This window comes from Rhizoctonia solani, chromosome 3 (assembly GCF_016906535.1).
Source record: "Rhizoctonia solani chromosome 3, complete sequence".
NCBI classification, from domain to species: domain Eukaryota; kingdom Fungi; phylum Basidiomycota; class Agaricomycetes; order Cantharellales; family Ceratobasidiaceae; genus Rhizoctonia; species Rhizoctonia solani.
This window is the reverse complement of record NC_057372.1, coordinates 3,258,879-3,278,089: the sequence shown is the minus strand read 5'-3', so window position 1 is coordinate 3,278,089 and position 19,211 is coordinate 3,258,879. Positions and strand designations below refer to the sequence as shown.

At 44.2% G+C, this 19,211-nt stretch overlaps 6 protein-coding genes across 6 annotated transcripts; 2 read left to right on the top strand and 4 right to left on the bottom strand.

Annotated features, from left to right (window-relative positions):
- Positions 1-623: 623 nt before the first annotated feature.
- RhiXN_03457 (alpha/beta hydrolase family protein) lies at positions 624-3,354 on the bottom strand (the record flags this gene model as incomplete). Its single annotated transcript, XM_043323274.1, has 8 exons — positions 624-845; positions 1,773-1,860; positions 1,923-2,038; positions 2,095-2,227; positions 2,285-2,431; positions 2,485-2,674; positions 2,729-2,861; positions 2,914-3,354. The coding sequence occupies 8 exons, from the start codon at positions 3,352-3,354 to the stop codon at positions 624-626; spliced, it is 1,470 nt and encodes a 489-aa protein (XP_043178770.1).
- A 437-nt stretch (positions 3,355-3,791) lies between these two features.
- Positions 3,792-4,520, top strand: RhiXN_03456 (uncharacterized protein; the record flags this gene model as incomplete). The annotated part of the gene is made up of 2 exons (XM_043323273.1): positions 3,792-4,000; positions 4,058-4,520. The coding sequence occupies 2 exons, from the start codon at positions 3,792-3,794 to the stop codon at positions 4,518-4,520; spliced, it is 672 nt and encodes a 223-aa protein (XP_043178769.1).
- A 3,756-nt stretch (positions 4,521-8,276) lies between these two features.
- Positions 8,277-8,588, top strand: RhiXN_03455 (uncharacterized protein; the record flags this gene model as incomplete). The annotated part of the gene is made up of 1 exon (XM_043323272.1): positions 8,277-8,588. One exon carries the CDS (start codon positions 8,277-8,279, stop codon positions 8,586-8,588), a length of 312 nt encoding a protein of 103 aa, XP_043178768.1.
- Positions 8,589-9,165: 577 nt separating this feature from the next.
- Positions 9,166-10,863, bottom strand: RhiXN_03454 (Retrotransposable element Tf2 protein; the record flags this gene model as incomplete). The annotated part of the gene is made up of 1 exon (XM_043323271.1): positions 9,166-10,863. One exon carries the CDS (start codon positions 10,861-10,863, stop codon positions 9,166-9,168), a length of 1,698 nt encoding a protein of 565 aa, XP_043178767.1.
- Positions 10,864-11,484: 621 nt separating this feature from the next.
- RhiXN_03453 (Retrotransposable element Tf2 protein) lies at positions 11,485-15,036 on the bottom strand (the record flags this gene model as incomplete). Its single annotated transcript, XM_043323270.1, has 4 exons — positions 11,485-12,470; positions 12,524-12,724; positions 14,008-14,213; positions 14,270-15,036. The coding sequence occupies 4 exons, from the start codon at positions 15,034-15,036 to the stop codon at positions 11,485-11,487; spliced, it is 2,160 nt and encodes a 719-aa protein (XP_043178766.1).
- Positions 15,037-15,060: 24 nt separating this feature from the next.
- On the bottom strand, positions 15,061-15,444 carry RhiXN_03452 (uncharacterized protein; the record flags this gene model as incomplete). The annotated part of the gene is made up of 1 exon (XM_043323269.1): positions 15,061-15,444. One exon carries the CDS (start codon positions 15,442-15,444, stop codon positions 15,061-15,063), a length of 384 nt encoding a protein of 127 aa, XP_043178765.1.
- Positions 15,445-19,211: the final 3,767 nt, after the last annotated feature.

Here is a 19,211-nt window from a genome sequence, read left to right as displayed (position 1 = left end):
CGCTCGGCAAAATACACGCACTTGGTGTTTGATGAGATCTAGATTAGCTGGGTCATGTTGCGGCTTTTGAATCACAGTTTATCATTTTCTTATTACCTGGCTTGTATAATGAAGCAGGGTAAAGTATATCCATGGTGTCTTAAGCCACATACTTGACTTGGTAAAAGTTCAAGCGTTGGAAATTTGGGAGATGATAATGAGGCCAGATTTGCTTGTGCAATAGCATAACCTTGCTTATGCAAGCACGATGGACCCCAAAAGTGCGGATTTTCTGAACGTGAAAAATCGCGCGTTATATGCGGAGTGTTGGCAAAATCTGACCAGTTTTTCCATGAATCCGCACCCTCAACTCACCCCTGTATGTTGTCAAGGTGCGGATTCTGCTATTTTAGGTGCGGATGTCTGGCAAAATCTGGACATCATGCGGATTTTCCGCACTTTTGGGGTTCACCGTGAAGGTCACTCCCAGGGTCTGAAATGAGGCGCTCCCACCAGCAAGTCACCAAGTCACATGAATAATGTGCAAAGTTAGTGTAACAATCTCAATGACCATGACGGCATTCTGGCTATTTTAGACACATCCACCACATTGTGGCGTTATTTACTGGAAAACTCTTGCGCCCTTAATTGATGTCTTTTCTGAGTTGTGCAATCTCCTTGAACTTGGCATCGGTAATGGCCTGTTGCTTGACTTTCCCCAGTCCAGATTGTACAATGGTTCGGCTACTTTCACTTGGTGGAATAATTTCCCCAGACGCTGCAGTTTGGAACACATGAGTTGTGCACGTCCAACCAGGTAAGAAGGACCAGATGTTTTTTGTTAGGAGTGGAGGAGGAATTGCGCTCTGTTGATTGACAAGCGGAGTCAGAGTGCAAGGTTTAGTTATTCTCCAAGGTCTGAGGCTATCAGGTGGAGGATAATACATGTCCAGTAGCAGCTTAGTTGGTGTTATCCAACCAGTATGAAGTTGAAGGTGGTATATCATCACCATGCCCGCTCGGATCTGCTTCAGTTATTGGACCGGACGAAATTCATAGGTGCCCATAAAAATTGATGGCACAAACAAATTCCAAATTGTATGCCTGAGCTCTGCATTACCATGGTTCAAACAAACACACAAACACTATGTGGGCGTATAATTTGGGTAGAGCGTGGTACAGGGCGGTACCTAGTTAAGACTGAGAAAAAAAACCCCGACTAAAGTAAATGAGTGTGTGTATAACGAAAAGATAGATGGAAATTCTCACCCTAGTCTTGCGTTTGTAGTGGTCGCAACGACTGGGTATTGGCTACGGGCGGGATACGTGCCTACACTAAGGAAAGGGAGCAGGAAGAACGGACATAGGGAAAATCCAGTTAAATGCGAAATGCATGCGCGGTAAGCACCGGCTTCGGAGGCTAACCGCTGCGTTCCAATTACTTTCTGAAACCAACCCGGCTTCTGGTCGGGTGTTACACCACATTGGGTTACGACTACCTTCATATTTTCTATCTATAGTGTAGTATATATGTGGATCTATGTGGTAATCATACTCGACCTCGTCCATGTGAAGATTGGTCACTCTTTCAAAGCTTGGATTTCAAGCCATGATGTACATGTATAAAATCCAAGATTTCGTGAGCTGTTAGCAGTTAGTTATTTTTGTGACACAAAGTCAACATAGGAAGAGGGTTACGAACCAAGCTCTTTGGGCGCTTCCTGCGGTATCTATGCCACCAGAGGAGAGCACCTTATTTAATCAGACCCTCGAGATGTTCAAAAGATACATACCATGTGACCTGCGCCTTTAATTTGTATGTTGGTAGAGTTAGAAGCCCGGAGCCAAACAACATGTTGTGCAGATTCCCGTCCGCCGGACCTGCTCCGCAGCCGTCATGTCAATATAACCCAATAAGAGTGGTGAATGGATGAAGAACTAACACGTCACCATTGGTCGAGTCCATGATCCACTTCAATGGTATGCGTTGATCCAGCATCGGAAGCATTTCCCAAACCTCGCAGGGTAATCGTCCGATTTCATTAAACGTAACTGCTTCCTAGCTCGCCCACTTCAACACTTTAGTTACACAGGCAATAATTATGATACACGTACCTGATATCCTGAACATTTCAGTTTGACACCATGTTCATCTTCGACTGTTCCGTATTGGACGTAGTCTTCTAATGCGTCCGGATGCCATGCTTGAAAAAACGGTGATTTGAGGAGTCCCGTACGAGCTGATTCACTACATTTGAGGAATGGTAGGAAGGGATGGGGGATCGACAATCGGCAAAAGACATACCGATCTTGCCATTGCTCACGTCGAATCAATGCACCTATGGGTGCCAACCTAATCTTAGATCCCCCAGCTGCGCATAAAGGGTATATCACTGGGTCTACAAAGATGATTGACGAAAAGAGTGAGGGGCCGTCAAGCGCGGCTCGTGCACTCATTGAAAACTAATAAATGGATTATTTGGAGAAAGTGATATAATGACTCACAGTGCACATCCTCCAAATGAATGACCGATTCCGAGCACTTTACGATCCTCGAAACCGCGTTCAAAGCGCTCCCGAGAATTTTGGTTGGATATTCGTTCGAGGTTCCATTGGAGTACGCCGTTTTGGGTTCTATCAGGGAGGTAGTTTCCGAGAAAGTTGAGGATGTCTCGTGCATGGTCAGACCATTCGACTGAAAATGAAATAAAATAAATGCAAATCATTCGGGTTGAGAAGCCATACGTACATGTTTCTCCTAGGCTCTTATTATTTATAAGCGCACTGTCTCCATGATTCGCTGCGTCGAGACTCCAGATTTCATCCACATTTGCTCGACCTTGAGGCATTGACAACAGGTATCGCAAGGTAGTTTCCCATATCTATCACACATAATCTTAAGCGAATGTTCCGCTTTTGAGAGCTGAGACTTACTTCTTTATGAAACCCGCCTGCATGAAAGAGCACGACGGTCACGCCTATACTGTTGCCCGTACGAGACCTTTCCGGCGCGTACCGATTTGCAACGCTCCACATAGTAGCGTCATTCATAGAGAGCTTTTTGCGTCCTGAACTGATGTCTTTTCTGAGTTTTGTGATCTCCTCGAACCTGGCGTCAGCAATGGCCTGTCGCTCAACTCCGTTTAATCCAGATGATACAACTATTTGACTGCCTGGACCTGGTTGCATACTTTCCCGAGGTGCTGCAGCTTGGAACACATGAGTCGTACATGTCCAACCAGGTAAGAAGGACCGGATGCTTTCTGCCAGGAGCGGAGGCGGAGATGTTGCGCTCTGTTGATTGGCGAGCGGAGTCAGAGTGCGGGGTTTAGTTATTCCCCGAGGTCTGGGGCTCTCAGGTGGAGGATAATGCATGGCCAGTAGCCGTATGGGTGGTGTTATGTTGCTGTATTTAAATCTCCGCGATTGTGTATCAGTCATCGCCATGTTCAGTTCGGATCCGGCTCAGTCATTGGACCGGACGAGATTCACAAGCGCCCACACAATCGATGCACAAATAAACTTTCAATCGTGCCCTCAAGCTCTGAATTACCATACATAGCCTATACTCCGGTGTGGTGCCGTGCATGCTACCAGATGCGTGAATGCGTGTATATATCCAGTTCCATCTATGTACATATGTCCGTGCATAACGTCAGTTCTCGACGTAGCACAAGCACTACAGGACCCCAAAATTTTTGGGAGCGCTCCGGGACTCGTTATTAGAGAGTTTGCGATCCAATAGCTATTTGAAAATTAAGGTTGCGACACGTGACTAGTTCTATTTCCAGTTCTATTTCTTGTACCATATCATGTCTGTACTTTCAACGCTTGCACGCCAACAGAGTACTTTCACCAACTTAATCAAAGATATTATTGATACAACTGAGCTCATAAACAATGATATTGACGGTGAATCAGACAATAGCAATGAGACAACTTATACATCCAACAAGCGGGCGCCTCGGGTCCCTGTTGACCTGGATAACCTTAGCCTGCAAGAACGGCTTGATGGTTTTTGGTAAGTATTAAATTATAACTACATTTGAGAAGAAATCTCACATTACGTGCTTGTTAGTTTCACTAAGTCCAAGGTTGATAGGATGATTGTAGCGTTGGACATCCCCATACGAATACGCTGTGAGAACAGGGTTTCCAAGCCTGCAAACGTTGCACTTCCAATTCTATTACAACAACTTGCATACCCTGCCAGATATGTCAACATCTACCACGCATACAGATGGGAAAAATCCCAATTTTCCTGGGTGACACGTGCCCTTGCACTATACCTGTACTATTGGTGGTCCCATATCCTATATTTTGACCCTCAACAACTTAATCAAGCAAAGCTAGCTGCCTATGCAGCTGCTGTATATGACAAAGGGGCTGTGCTGCACAATGTTTGGGGATTTGTCAATGGAAACCTCTGGCAAACAGCACAGCCAGTTTGCAATCAGCAAATGCTTTACAATGGATGGAAGCAAATTCATGCACTAAAGTTCCACTCAGTATGCACACCAGATGTTGTAACCACACTGTAAGGTGGGCTATATGCTGTTGGAATGTGTTACAATCCTCCAAATTATACCACTGGAATCACCCAAATTTTCTATTATTTTTACTATTTTTTATGGACTTAATATCTTTACTTTTTCAATCATGTGATCTTGGCGCTTATTATGCTGAGATGCTGCACCAAGATGCCATGCCAAGGGCACTTAGGAGAAATCCACACTTCTGCATAGCCTGCAGCATGCTTCTTATTTCATATGGACTCTTCTATTCTCACATGCACAGACCATGTACATAGTTATCTTTTGTCTATATATACAGCAGGGAAATTGCTTGGAAACACCAAGTTGATTTTACCTTGTCTCTTATTCATTAGAGGAGGATATCAGAAGCCAGCTAAGTAGCCAGCCCCAGTAGTACAGCCACTCACCCTGTTATGTATTGCATGATATTTCATTCACAGCTCACCATCCACAATAATCTGCATATATCTGACTTCCTGATTTAATAGCCATTTGTCTCCTATTTTCCATTATTCCTGTCATTACTCTATGTGATGCTCATATTGACTGTATGTGTTACGTATTGTTCAATAGAGATCCTTTTGCTTGTTCTAACGCTGCCTGTCACGTGCTCATACAATAAGATCTCATGGAGATATTAGCTTCACAAGATTCTATCTATGTTGCTCAAGTACCTTACTAATCATTATATTTATATCTTTACATCTAGCTCATCACATGACTAGCTCTAACTTGGGAGATCAACCTTATTCCTAGCCCAGTTGGGTCATACCTCTCATGAGATTACTAAGGTTTTCCTTATTTAGTAATTTCTAGTGGCACTGCAAATCCTGCTTATGAGTCATTCTGCTTGCCACCAGAATGACTCACACTAATGACTCACTCTAAGTGCTCATTGGCTGCCAAGCATTTCTTGATAGACTGAGTCATGTATTTAGATGTTTCTATTTTTAACCAATTGCAGTTCAACCCAAGAGCAGTCACATTCCATCCTAGTCATATCTGTGCCTCCCCACCCACCAATCAAAGTCTTAGGAAGCACAGTCCTAAGCAAGTCATATTCATACTCTGACTAGGTGAATGACTCAGTAACTTTGCCACTCTAGGGTATAAAAGGGGACTCTTGCATACCCTTGGAGGGCACCCTTCCTACCACTTCACTCACTGTTACTGTTGACTGTCACTCCTGGGCCTGGGCTTGCCCCCCTCAATTGTGTGATATATTGTGCCTCAAGATTTCAAATAACTTAAACTTGTATAAGTGGATCTCCCAAGTACCCATAGTGTGGAAAGGTTGTAGACCTGATACAGAGTTCTTAGGTTAAGTGAACAGAAGGCAATCATCCTTAAAGAAGGATATATACTAAGTAACCAGTTAGTTCCTGCAACTAGGAGTGAAACTTACATAACTATCTCTGCCAAAGGGAACCTGAGCCAGTACTCTTGCTCTTACAGAAATACTTACTAAGACACTTTACACTGAGAAAGGATATATCTGCAGTTGATTGTATTCAAGATAGCTAGACCCAGAGAACCCTAAAGAAGCTACTTCTTTACTTAGCTTGGAAATTGGGAATCTTCCAACACAGACTCTGCTCAGCACCAGAGTCTCAACCTCTTTCCCCCCAATTTACAACACACCCCTTTAACTCACTCACCACACCTCCCAGGCCTAAGGCCCCATTGTTGACAGTAGTTAGTAGTAGGATGCCCTAAGTGCCAAGTAGTATAGCCTAGTTACATAGATTGTTAGATTTACCTTGTATTAGTTACAGCCTTAAGCGCCCCCACTAGCAAGTACCCACATTACAGTGGTGTACAACAGAATGGACACTTAAGGTTGTACTACTACAATGCAAAACAAACTAATCTAGGCTATACTACTAATCAACTGCTTAAGTGTTGTACACCACTGTAAGGTGGGTACACGCTAATAGAGGCAGGCACTTAAGGCCATATCTAGTGCAATGCAAGTATTGGCTGACTAATCTAACTAGGCTATTTACTACTGTTAACTGCTTAAGGCAGTGTTTACTGAATTATTGTTGTACACCACTGTAAGGTGGGTACTTGCTAATGGGACAGGCACTTGTGGCCGTACTACTAGTACACTGTTTATGTAATCTACTATCTAGAGGCTATACTAATGACGCGTAAGGCATCCTACTGGTGACTACTACTAGCAGTGGGGCCTTAGGCCTGGGAGGTGTGGTGAGTTAAGGGGTAGTTAACGTCTGAGATCAACTGGGGGCCAGCTACTTAGCTGGCTGACTTAATCCTCCTCAATGAGTATGAGACAAGGTAAAATCAACTTGGGGTCTCCAAGTGATTTCCCTGCTGTATAAATAGACAAAGATACTAATTACATGTGGTCTGTGCGTGTGTGAATAGAAGACTACATGTGAAAAGAGAAGCGTGCTGCGGGCTGCGCAGAAGCGTGGATTTCTCCTAAGCGCCCTTGGCACGGCATCTTGGTGCGGCATCTTGGCATAATAAGCACCAAGATCACGTGGTTGAAAAACAAGAGCTAAAGGTTTCGGAAAAAATACTAAAAATAAGAGAAAAATCGTGCAAATCTAATGGTATATGTAAGGAGGTTGTAACAATTATCTACGGTGACAAGGGGGCCTTAGGCCTAGGAGGTGTGGTGAGTGCAATGAAGGGGTAAGGCTACTACTGATGGGGGCCAGCTACTTAGCTAGCTGGGTTATCTTCCTCAATGAATCTGAGACAAGGTAAAATTGACTTGGGGTCTCCAAGCAATTTTCCTGCTGTATATATAGACAAAGGGGCGCTATCTACATGGTCTGTGTGCGTGAGAAAAGAAGTATACATGTAAAATAAGAATTGTGCTGCAGGCTGTGCAGAAGCATGGATTTCTCCTAAGCACCCTTGGCACAGCATCTTGGCGTGGCATCTTGGCATCATAAGCACCAGGATCACATGATTAGAAAACAAAAGATATCAAGTCTGTAAAAAATGCTTAAAATAACAGAAAAATTGTCCAATTCTAATGGTATAAGACTCAAGGTTGTAACATTAAGGCAGTGCTGAACTATCTATGGACAGTGTGGAGAGGCCTTAGGCCTGAAGGGAAGGATCTGCTGGGGGCTACTGAGTGCAATAAGGGACCCATGGGGGTCCAACTACTTAGCTGATCTACTGGAACCTGTCTGGTGGGTAGACAAGGTAAAATTGACTTGGTGTCTCCAAGCAATTTCCCTGCTGTATATATACACAATTGACTGCTATTTACAAATAGATAAGGTGCGGGAGAAAGAAGTTCTAAAGATAAAGAGAAGTGTGCTGTGCACTGTGCAGAAGCATGGATTTGTGGTAAGCACCCTTGGCACTGTTATGGATATGACATTTCTCCTATAATCTGTACTTATTTTATTGATTACTCAAGTAATACTACAGTAAACAAATGAGATAAAGATGCAAACTAAGGTTCTCAAGGTCCCTCTATCCAATTGCAACCTTGGCAAAACCTCTAAGCCTCAGGAACAACCTCATTATGCAACATCTTTTGCATATATGCTGTTTTCTCACTCATTTAAATATATATAAATTCAGCAGAGTAACCTTGAAAAACTCCTTGAACAGTATTCCTATGCTCCCAATGGCTCTCCTCTGGTTATCTATTGCAACCCTGCTTATGGGCTCTCAAGGCATCTCATATCCCCATTCAAAGGGGCTCATGTGTCTCAAGATGAGGCTATTTTCAACTCCTCTATGAGTAAGGTCTGTGAGGCAGTAGAAATGGCATTTGGGGAGGTCATCTGGCAGTTTGATTTTCTGGACTTCCATAAAAATCAAAAGGTGTTGCTTCAGCCAGTTGGAGTATTCTATACTGTTGGAGTTTCATTGACAAATGCCCATGTCATTCTTCATGGATCCCAGGTATCAACATACTTCAATTGTCCACCCCCCTCCCTAGAGGAGTACTTTCATGGTACTGCAGAAGAAGCTTGGGTAGCAAGGGAGCAAGGCTACCAAGTTGATTTTACTGGTGTGATCCCAGGTGTGATGGTGGAAATGGAAGACCTTGAAGTAGGAGAAGAAATGGATTAACAAGTGTTGTACACCACTGTAAGGTGGGTACATGCTGGTGGAGGCAGGTGCTTGTGGCCATACTACTACAAGCAAGACTTATGTAATCTACTTAGCTAGGCTATACTACTGACACTTATGGTGTCCTACTGCTAACTACTATCAACAAGGGGCCTTAGGCCTGGGAGGTGTGGTAGGTGAGATAAAGGGGGTAATTTACTTCTGACAGATGGGGGCCAGCTACTTAGCTGGCTGGGGTGCCTCCTCAATGAATCTGAGACAAGGTAAAATTGACTTGGGGTCTCCAAGCAATTTTCCTGCTGTATATATAGACAAAGGGGCGCTATCTACATGGTCTGTGCGCATGAGAAAAGAAGTATACAAGTGAAATAAGAATTGTGCTGCAGGCTGTGCAGAAGCGTGGATCTCTCCTAAGCGCCCTTGGCATGGCATCTTGGCGTGGCATCTTGGAGTAATAAGCACCAAGATCATGTGATTAAAAAACAAAAGATATCAAGTCCATAAAAAATACTAAAAATAACAGAAAAAACGTCCAATTCCAATGGTACAAAACTTGGGCATGTAACATTGCCCCCCCTTAAAGGCTCTTGGCGGCGTCACAAGCCTTTTTAAGTCTAGCCTGGTTGAAGCATTGAATTTCTTCTTGGCTGTGTTCCAGGAGTTCTTCTGGTTCCCATGAGTTGTCTTCTGGGCCATATCCTTTCCATTTGATCAGGTAGAACCATTTTCCCTTCTGCCTTTTTGAGTCAATGATTTGTTCCACCTTGTATTCTTCTTCCCCTTCTATTGTTTCAGGAGGGGGTTGGTCTGGAAATGGCTGGCTTGGTGACTTGTGGCTTTTGGAAAGTAATCCTATGTAGAAGACATTGTGGATTTTCAGGGTTTCAGGGAGTTCCAGGTGGTACACATGACTGGAGATTTTCTTGGTGATTTTGAACGGCCCTAGGCGCTTGGGGTCTAGCTTGTTGGAGTTTGACCAAATTTCAACATTTTCAGCGTCTGGCCATACTTTTTCTCCAATAGAAAATTCTGGGATTACGCCTTTGGTTCTTGCCATTTTTTCCTTTGTCATTTGTAGGGCGGATTCTGCCTCCTTCCATTCACAGCCAAGGGTATCAGCCACATGGTTGGCTTCTGGGACATTTGCTGGGATGTTGGACAGGTTCATGACTGGGTTCCTTCCATAGACTAGTTCAAATGGAGTTCTCCCTGTGGCAGCATGCTTGGCGTTATTGTATGCATATTCTGCTAGTGGTAGCCAAGTGGCCCAGTCCAAATGATCTGCTGCTACATACAACCTGAGGTAGAACTCAATGAATTGATTGACCCTCTCTGTTTGTCTGTTGGATTCTGGATGGTAGGCCAACAAGAAGGCTGGCTTGACCCCAAGGCATTGATACAGTGCCCTGAGGAATTTCCCTGTGGACGTAGTCCCTCTGTCCAAAATTGTTTTTACTGGTAATCCATGCAGTTTCCAGATGTGTGAGATAAATAATTCTGCTAGGCCCTTGGCCAACAATTTCTTAGTTGTTGGGATGAAGTGGCCAAATTTGGAGAAGGAGTCTATGACTACCAGAATTGTATCAAATCCTTGCAACTTGGGGAATCCTGTGATAAAATTGTAGGAGATTGTGTGGAAGGGAAATGGGGGAACTTCCAAGGGCTTCAGAGCAATTACTGGTGCATGGGCTCTCCAGTTGGCTTGGCAGGTGGGGCAACAGTCCACCCACTCCTTGGCAGATGACTTCATGCCTGGCCACCAGTAGTTGCAACTTAGGAGTTTGAGGGTTCTCTGTTGACCTGGGTGTCCTGCCAGGGGTGAGTTGTGGAATTCTCTAAGGAGCTTCTCTTTCATGGCCTTATTGTCAGGGACTACCAGTTTTCCTTGGTACCAAAGTAAGTCTTCCTCCCAGTTGTAGTCCCAGTAGGCTTTTCTGATTGAAGGGGGGGCATTGTCTGCGTCTTCTGTAAGGAACTGGATAATGAGTTCCAGTGATGGGTCTTCCTTTAATTTGGCGTGGATTCCCATCACAATTTCAAGTTCCTCTTCTGACATTCCCATGTTGGCAAACATTTCCAGGGGTAGCATTATTTCTGGACCCTGAGCTATGTCTTTGTAGTCTGATCTCCTTGATAGGGCATCCAGTTTTCCTGACTGTTTCCCCAGGCAATAGTGGATTTCAAAATTGAAGTTGCTTAGGAAAATACGCCATCTTGCATGCCTACAATTGAAAGTCCTGGCCTGCATCCAATATTCCAAGTTTCTGTGGTCCATAAACACCTGGATGGGTTTACCTGTTGCTTCCAAGAAGATACACCATTCCTCTAATGCCTTGATGATTGTTGTACACCACTGTAAGGTGGGTACACACTAGTGGAGCAGGTGCTTGGGGCCGTATCTACTACACTGCTTATGTAATCTAACTACCTAAGGCTAACTACTAACTATCCTAAGTTGCTTAAGGCAACACCTGTCTATCTACTGTTGATACAAAGGGGCCAGAGGCCTGGGAGGTGTGATAGGTTAAGTGGGGGGTTAACATCTGAGAACTGATGGAGCCAGCTACTTAGCTGGCTGACTAATCCCTCCTCAATGAATATGAGACAAGGTAAAATTGACTTGGGGTCTCCAAGCAATTTCCCTGCTGTATATATAGAGAAGGGGGCGCTATCTACATGGTCTGTGCACGTGAGAAAAGAAGTACATAGGTGAAATAAGAATTGTGCTGCAGGCTGTGCAGAAGCGTGGATCTCTCCTAAGCGCCCTTGGCACAGCATCTTGGCGCAGCATCTTGGCATAATAAGCGCTGAGATCATGTGATTAAAAAACATAAGGTAAAGCGTTTGGAAAAATAGTAAAAATATCAGAAAGTTCAGGCAATTCCAGTGGTATATGTTAAGGGAGTGTAACAATGATGGCCAGGAGCTCTTTATCATGGGTGTCATAGTTGGCTTTGGCTCCTGAGAAGGATTTGGACATGTAAGTGATTGGGTGTAACCGGTTGTCTGGGCCTTTCTGGCTGAGTATTGCTCCCATTGCTACTCCCAATGCGTCTGTCTCCAGGTAGTAAGGTAGGTTGGGGTTGGAATGGATCAGGACCAGCAATTGTGTGACAAGGGACTTCAATTCTAGGAATGCTTCCTCTTCTGGGCTACCCCATGACCAGGGGGTTTCCTTTTTTGTGAGGTTGTGGAGCGGCTGTGCTACAGAGCTAAAGTTGGGGATGAACCAGCAGAGATAATTGACAAATCCCAAGAAAGCCTGGACCTGCTTGACTGTTTTGGGCTGGGGCCACAATGTGACAGCTTCTATTTTCTTTTGGTCCATGGAAAATCTTGCTGGGGAAATGACAATTCCCAGGTAGTCTACGGTGGTTTTGTGGAAATGACATTTGGACAGTTTGCAGAACAGTTGGTTCTTCATGAGCCTGGAAAGGACTTCCTTCATGTGGCTTGGGTGTTCCTCTGGTTTTTTGGAGAAGATCAAAATGTTGTCCAAGTAGATGACCACAGTGACATCAATGAGGTCCCTAAACAGATTGTTCATGAAGTGTTGGAAGGCAGCTGGGGCATTGGTGAGGCCAAAAGGCATGACCAGGTATTCAAACAGCCTATATTTAGTCCTGAATGCTGTTTTCCATTCATCTCCTTCTTTGATCCTAATGTTATTGTACCCCCATCTGAGGTCCAGCTTTGTGAACAGCTTGGCGTGCCTAAGTTTTGCCATGAGGTCATCTTGCCTAGGGAGAGGATAAATGTTCTTGTAGGTTACTTTGTTGAGTTTCCTGTAATCTACCACTAATTGCAAAGACCTGTCCACTTTTTTCACAAACATCACAGGGGCGCTGGTTGAGGAGGTACTGGGGCAGATCTTGCCTGTGGCTAGTTCCTCATCAATGTTTGCTTTGAGGCCTTAGACTCTGCATCTGTCATACTGTAAATTAGGCTGGGAGTAAGTTTTGCATCAGGAAGTAGGTCTATGGCTATATCATATTCCCTATGAGGGGGGAGGACCTTGAACTCCTCTTTGAAGACCTTAGCAAATTCATGGTATTGTTTTGGAAGGCCTGCTAGGGGGTTGGAGTTGGCGTCTTCTTTGGATGCAATCTGAACTTGTTCAGGAAAAGCAACAGTCCCTAAGGTCCAATCAATGAGGGGTGATACATGAGTGAGCCATGTGATACCTGTCAGAGCCAACAACTACCAGATGGTAAAACCTAACAAGCTATTGCCTGATATAGGACTTATCAGCAAGTAGGGCCTAACAATGCTCAAGGGCAATTGCCAGGAAGGGGTAGGACAAGACCTAATACAGTTAAGTGCACTATCTATAAAGATAGCAGGCTAAAGACCTTTGACAGGGACTGGTATGCTCTCAGGCAATACTCCTATTAATGTCTTAGGTAGGTAGTGGTGGAAGGGGATAAGAGATTGAGTTCTGAGGCTTAAGGCTCTCAGAACCCTCCTTATATATTCAACAGAGAAGGGGAAGAGTAATTACATGTACAAACATAACAACAAAGATAAGGTCACATGACCAAAGATAAGAAAGACGTGTTCACATGACTAAAAGTCATGTGATTTAGATTACATGATAGCGCTCAGCACCTAAATAGCATAAAGGTGCATATATCCATAAATCTTCAAGAAAATAGTGCATATATTCACTATTTCTTCAACTTAGTGGACTCTAAGGTGATCACGCCTCTAGGGTATGACAATAACAAGGATTGCCAAGTTATTCCCAATGGGGCAGACTAGAAAAGGAATGGAATGGGGATTGCCATTGGCCAAGACTGCAAGTTGAACCTGGTGCCATCTTGTTGTACACCACTGTAAGGTGGGTACTTGCTAGTGGGAAGGGCGCTTGTGGCCATACTACTACACTACTTATGTAATCTAACTATCTAAGGCTACTAACTAACTGTACTAAGTTGCTTATGGCAACAAACAACTATCTACTGTCAATGCAGGGGGGCCAGAGGCCTGGAGGTGTGGTGAGTGAGGTGAGATGGGTAAGTGGCTTCTGACAGTTGGGGGCCAGCTACTTAGCTGGCTGTATACCTTCTCTAGTGAATAAGAGACAAGATAAAATTGACTTGGTGTCTCCAAGTGATTTCCCTTCTGTATATATAGAAGTAAGAGCAATATCTACATGGCCTGTGTGCGTGAGAAAAGAAGTACATGGATGAAATAAGAAGTATGCTGCAGACTGCGCAGAAGCGCAGATTTCTTCTAAGTGCCCTTGGCACGGCATCTTAGCGCAGCATCTCAGCATAATAAGCGCCAAGATCACATGATTGAAAAACATAGATATTGAGTCCGTAAAAAATAGTAAAAATATTAGAAAAAAGAGGCAATTCTAGTGGTATATGTTAGGAGGTTATAACACATATGCAACCAGTCTGAGATATAGTACCATCTAGCATTCTCACAACTTGTGGATTTTCAAGTTGGGTTTTTGGAAGTTTATATTTTTTGACAATGGCAGGGGATATGAAATTGGAGGTGGCTCTGGAGTCTATGAGGCTTTTGATAAGGTCTGCCAAGGAGTTTTGGTCATATAGATCAATAAATAATAATGGTTTTTTATTTGAGTCTAGGCCAAGAGATACAAATTCAAAACTATTTATATTGTCCAATTTTTTAGTCAGCGGCTTGGCAGCAGTCCTTGACTTTACTCTTTTCCCAATTCATCCTCTGCAACCTTGGCAACCTCCTTGACTGTGGCTTTCCAGCCGTTAGGGAATTGCTTGATTCCATGGCCCTTCTGTCTGCACTTGACGCAAAGCCCCAAAGCGCAGCAATGGTCCCTTTCCTCCAGAGTGACATAATTAGGGTCTTCTGATAGCTGGACCCTAGTGGTGGTGATGGAAGCAGAGGTGGCCACGGCGGCTGGGGACTTGGATGGCTGCTTCTTGGGCCAGTTCTCCTTGTTTTCCCAACAAGTATTGTCAATTTTGATGGAGGCAGCAAAGATAGCCTCCAAATCATTGGGAATGTTGTCCTTGGTGGACAGGAGCTCCTTGACCTTCCAGTGGAGGCTGCATGTGAATTGGGCAATGTATGCCTCCTCATTCCAATCAAGTTCCGCTATGAGGTTGCAGAACTTGGTAACGTACTCAGATGTGGTGGTTGTCTGAGTCAGCGCAGCAATCTTTCTGGCAGCTGCCCTCTTGGCATTGGGATTGGCAAAGGCTTCTCTAAACTTGGCCATTAGGGCCAGGATGGTGGTTGGGGGGTTCCCCTTGCCCTTGATGATGTTCCCAATGATGGGAAGCGCCCAATTGGCAGCTTTGTCTGTCATATGGTATAATATCCATACAACCATCTGCTCCTCTTTGTCAAATTGATCCTGGTGGAGGGCAACCCACAGCAGCATGCAATCTAGCCACTGAGTTGCCTTGCGCCCCCTGGTATCTCCCTTGTATGGGTCTGGGAGTTCCATCTTGGGTTGTTTTACACTGGACCCTCAATCAAAGGGAGTAAGGCAGCTTAAACTCCTAGGCGTGCTGCAAGGCTCTTTTTTGGGGATCCTCTGTTCTTCTTCCTCTTCTGAATCAAACCCTGCTCCTCTTGGGGGGCAAAAAGGGGCCTTGAGTCCAGGCCTAACCGTTCCTGGAGTGTTGGCTTCTCCCCCTGTGTGGGTAGGGGGAGTGATAGGCCCAGTTGATGGGCCAGGCTGGGCTTGCCCTTGGTCTTTGTTGCCAAGTAGGTTGGCAGTTTCCTTGCATATGGCTTTGAGCTCTGTGAGCTGTTGACCTTGGCTTTGGATTTGATCCTGCAGGGACCCAACCATGGCTGTGAGGGTTGAGACAGCCTTGAGGAGAGTGGCAATGGACAGCTCTGGTTCCATCCTTGGCAAGTCTTGCAGAGTTGGAGATGTGCTGCAAGAGGCTGGTTGGGAATGGGATGGAACAGAACGTCAAGAGGAGCGGCTAGAGGGATGGGAACAGGGGTGTGGGATGCCAGAGCGTGTGAATGGAATGATGGGAACAGCATGGGGAGATAGATGCCTTTGGCAGGACTTATGAGCGGTTTTTCTGTAGTGTGCTGGTGCTAAACCCTTGCATCTAGTACCTAGTGTTGGACTGTCCCTACAACAAATCAACAGACCTGGCAGTTGTGATATGGGCGGGTTTTCAGCAAGCGGGTATTTCAGCGGTCTAGGGTTGCTGACTACTGAGTTCCAGCAAAACTTGGGTATGCAGGCAATCAGAGCTTGTCAGCCTTATAGCAATTTGGTACTACATGGGGGTGGGGAGTTTTTGATTGTTATACTCCGCAAGGTGACCCTGATCATGGTTATTCCCCTTGTGCTAGTACTGGGAGTCCTCTTGTTGTTGATCAAAGCCTACAGCAAGTCAATTTTACAATGTTGTACACCACTGTAAGGTGGGTACACGCTGGTGGAGGCAGGTGCTTGTGGCCATACTACTACAAGCAAGACTTATGTAATCTACTTAGCTAGGCTATACTACTGACACTTATGGTGTCCTACTGCTAACTACTATCAACAAGGGGGCCTTAGGCCTGGGAGGTGTGGTAGGTGAGATAAAGGGGGTAAGTTACTTCTGACAGATGGGGCCAGCTACTTAGCTGGCTGGGGTGCCTCCTCAATGAATATGAGACAAGGTAAAATTGACTTGGGTCTCCAAGCAATTTTCCTGCTGTATATATAGACAAAGGGGCGCTAACTACATGGTCTGTGCGCATGAGAAAAGAAGTATACAAGTGAAATAAGAATTGTGCTGTGGGCTGCGCAGAAGCGTGGATCTCTCCTAAGCACCCTTGGCACAGCATCTTGGCGCAGCATCTTGGCGTAATAAGCACCAAGATCATGTGATTAAACAAAAGATATCAAGTCCATAAAAAATACTAAAATAACAGAAAAAATGTCCAATTCCAATGGTAAAACTTGGGTGTAACAACAAGTGATGTTTGTATGATATAAGATATGGGGATGTATACATGATAACTCTTGCATGACAACATGTTGTAACTGCACTGTAAGGTGGGCTACATACTGGTAGGAGGGTGCTTATGGCCATAATAAACAAAGCAAAACACTATCTAAGGCTAACTATGCGGTCTGGACCACTTAAGGTGGCATGGGGAGGTCTATCTATGGTGTGTAAAGGCCTAAGGCCAGTGGGGAACTATGCTACTAATCAGTGAGGCCCTGTAATGGGGCAAGTATCTACTGAGAGTGAAAGCACTTAAGGTCCTGAACTACTGACTTATTCTGAAACCTGTCTGATGGGTAGACACAGTAAAATCAACTTAGGGGTTCCAGGCAATTTTCCTGTGGTATACATACACCAGAACTACTAACTTACAAATAGATAAGACTGTGGGAGAAAAGTCTAAATATAAAGAGAAGCATGCTGCAGGCTGCATAGAAGCATGGATGATATCTAAGTGCCCTTGGTATGGCATCTTGGCAGGTCTTGGCACAGCATCTTGGCTTGGTAAGCACCAAGATCACATGACTGCAAAAGTGAAGGTGAAGAGTTTGTAAAAAATACTAAAAATAATAGAAAAAGTAGGAGAATCCAGTGGTAAATTTTGTTAGGGTGTAACACAACACAAATAGGCTCATCTATCCATTAGTGCCTTAACAATGGAATGAAGTGTATGATTCTCAGCACATTGGGCCACCTTATCCTCCCTACACTTACCCAGATCATCTCTAAGTAGGTGTTGTCAACACACTCAATACCAGGGAATTCATTCCCATTTTCTCAAATTTAAACAAAGATAATTGGACAACATTTTCAATCATGTGACCTTGGTGCTAAAACACCATGCCATGTCCCCATCCACACTTACTCAGCATATGTAGTGTTATAGAGTAGGGTTTTAGGGACTATGTAATTAAGTACAGAAGATAATAAAGTGATTAATATATTAACTACTGTGGATATAAAAGGCAATAGACTAGCTATATAAGAGTAAATTAGGTTAGTAATCAGGGTGATCCCTACACTTAACAAGTAATCAAGCAATTACTGCAGATGCAGGTGGTTGGTTATGCTTATACCTATAGTATGAAAGTTAGTACTGAGTCTTATTTACTTACTGTAATTTATCTAGAGTTAATATCAATTAATTTGACTGAGATTGCACTTAATCAAAGTGTATATGCCACTCTCAAGGCCTTAAACTCTCCCAACTGACTGGCGCATATGTCTAAATTAGTCATTCCATAACATGTAGCCACCTCCACCTGATGACATCATTATGACATGTCAGTGACACATAGGCATGAGTAAGGCTGCAGTTGAAACAGGGTTCTTATTGGATTAGTAATTGCATATTCTGTATTTGTAATTAGAGTTCCTCTGTAATATATAAGGAGGCTAACCAACCATGGTAACACCTAGGTTGATTACCTCTTGTTGCATCCCATCATTGTACAAGGACTTTGGGTCCAGTAATTACTTAGTTACACTGCCTTAAGCATCATCTCACTGTACTTACTTAGCTTGCCACTGCCCTTATGGCCTTGGTCATTGTAGGATAGTAGTTCAATGTTGTAGGTAGCACACCCACCCACCTTAAGTGGTTCCCTACTTAGTACTATGGCCACAAGCACCTGCTGCCTTGACACCCTTAAGGACATGTAGGACAGTAGGCTGGTAAACTCCTGTAACTCACCAGTCAGTAGCTGGAGTGTATCTTGGGTTTCTTTATGATTGTCCTAGACATCTGTTAGGACGTTGAGGGGATGGCGCTTGTGGCTGCAGGGTACAAGTAAAGAAAAGTTGCCTAAGGCAACAAAGGGACTAGCTACAGCATCAACACCTATCCTACAACAACAAGACTGCTTAAGGCAGTGATGGGCTATCTAAGTACAGGAGTGAGCTGCTATAAGGCAGTGTGAGCTATTGACTTAGTAATTACTGTCATGACCCTTGCCTTTGCTGGCATGTCTCCTGACCAAGCCACCTACTAATAGGATATTCCAGCCTTTAGAAGGCTGCATATACTCACATATATGCAGCCAGAACTGTCATTACTCTAAGCACTCATGACTTAGAGACTGACAGTCCACCAGGGTCACATGACCTCCCCCCCTCCAGTCCTTTATCAAATACTATACTAAACTACTACAGATTTGAGGTGGGGGGGGATGACATAATCTCTTCTGTAATAATATATTATTCAACCTTGCCTGCAGGCTCCCTTAACATTGGCCCATGGCTAGGGGGGCAGGGGGAGTGCAACATCCCCCAGCAATATATTATTCATATATCACTGTGCATCACATATACTATATATATCTTTGACAGTGGATATATGTGGTAATAACCCTTCCAGATATGGTTTATGACAATTACTGGCTGTAAGGCCTTGTACACTGAGTAGGATGCAACAAGAGGTAATTGACCTGGGTGTTACCATGGTTGGTTGGCCTCCTTATATATTACAGAGAGAGCTACTTACAAATACATAGTGTGGGGAAAGGAAGCTGGTTATATGCAATAAGAACCCCACTCTGCAAGCAGCCTTACTCATGCATATGTGTCACTGATGTGTCATAGTGATGTCATCAGGTGGAGGTGGCTACATATGATGACTAAGCGTGGAAGGGGACATGGCTTGGTGCTTAGCATATGA